The sequence below is a fragment of the Tupaia chinensis genome, unplaced genomic scaffold (genome assembly GCF_000334495.1).
Source record: "Tupaia chinensis unplaced genomic scaffold, TupChi_1.0 Scaffold000211_1, whole genome shotgun sequence".
Lineage (NCBI taxonomy): Eukaryota > Metazoa > Chordata > Mammalia > Scandentia > Tupaiidae > Tupaia > Tupaia belangeri.
The window spans coordinates 807,997-809,432 of record NW_006159686.1 but is presented as its reverse complement, the minus strand read 5'-3'; the positions used below and the strand labels follow the sequence as shown (position 1 = coordinate 809,432).

The 1,436-nt window shown below is 65.9% G+C and overlaps 1 protein-coding gene across 1 annotated transcript in view; it reads left to right on the top strand.

Moving 5' to 3' along the window:
• EP400 (E1A binding protein p400) overlaps positions 1-1,436 on the top strand; it is a 95,534-nt gene that overhangs the window by 46,438 nt on the left and 47,660 nt on the right. The window contains 2 exon segments of the mRNA XM_027771374.1: positions 636-805; positions 1,389-1,432. Coding sequence (XP_027627175.1) covers positions 636-805; positions 1,389-1,432 — 214 coding nt within the window.

The window sequence follows — 1,436 nt, the reverse complement described above, 5'->3', positions numbered from 1 at the left end:
CTGTCCGCGCAGGGTCTGGGAGAAAGAGGAGGGTGTGCCCTGCAAGCAGCTCGCGCTGGCCGCCTGCTGGCCGACCCTGCAGGGCCTCTGCAGCTCTGCTGTCTCAGCTGCCCCCTGAGCTGTCCTGCTCGCGGGCAGCCTCAATCATTCGGCTTTTCTCTCACCCTTTTCGTGTTGCCAGAGGGCACTGGGCTCACCTGAGGGAGTGAGGAAGCCTGTGTGGTGTGGGCATGCATGCACAGGTACCCGCTGTTCCCAGCCTCTGGGCCTGGGACTCGAACGTGTGGTCAGCCCTGTGGGGTCCTGCCACCCTGACGGCCACACACCAGCTGACCCTCCCGCTGCTCTGCTCTGGCTGATGGCAACAGGGGGAGGGCTTGCTGCATTTCCTAACCCAGGGGAGTGAGCCTTACTGTTACGGCCACCTTTCTGCCGTGCCCCCAGGGCCTGGTGGGTCCTCCTTTGTGTGCTGAGTCTTACCTGCAGCAGCCCCGGGCTCCAGGCGGCCCCTCCCCGCCTCCTGGCCTCTACGAGCTGCACTCCTGGGGCTCTTGCACTCTTGGCTGCCTAGGCTCGGCGTGGCACCCGTGTGCTCCGCACTGGCGACCGTGTCCCTCACTGTCCCACACACCCAGGTTGTTCCAGCCTGTGCCGTACGGCCAGAAGCCCGAGGGCCGCACCGTGCCGTTCCCCAGTACGCATCCACCCCGGACAGCGGGCGCTGCAGCCACCACCACTGCTCCCCAGGGCCCGGTTCGAGGACGGCCACCAATCGCGACCTTCTCTGCAAATCCAGATGCCAAAGGTACGTGTGCCTCCCCTCAGCAGCTCCTTGGTGTCACGGAGCGTTCTGTGGAGCGGCCACGGCCTCTCCTGGCCCTGTGGATGTTGGGACTCCTCCCGTCCTCTGGTGTTCCAGCACACTGCTCATTCCTCCGGGGGCTCTCCCCGCACGATGTCAGGTGACGGTGCCCCCTCGGGGGAGCAGGAGCCGGCGCAGGAAGTCTGCTTGTCTGTGCCGTCGTTTCTGCGTAGCCTGGTGACTGCCTCGGAGGACAGGACCGAGTGGCAGGGAGGCGGTGAAGGCCGCGCCAGCACCAGCGCCCTCAGTGTGCGCCTGTCCTCGGGGAGCCAGGCGAGCGTCCAGGCCGCATGTGCAGAAGCCCGTAAGCGAGGAGCGGGGTGCTCCCAGCGGGGGCCACGCCTGTGCTTGCTTCGGACCCGAGAAGCAGACAGCGGCGCTCACCGATAGCTCTGTGTCGGCCACCCTGCCGAGAGGGCTGCTCGTCTGAGGGAGTGCGGAACATTTACCTCCGTAGAATTCGGGAGTACGACCGCGTGTACGAAATCCCCTAACGGCTTTGCACAAACAACCTTATCGCTTGCAGCGGCAGCAGCCCCGTTGCAGACCTGTCAGGCCTCCAGTGCTCCCAGCC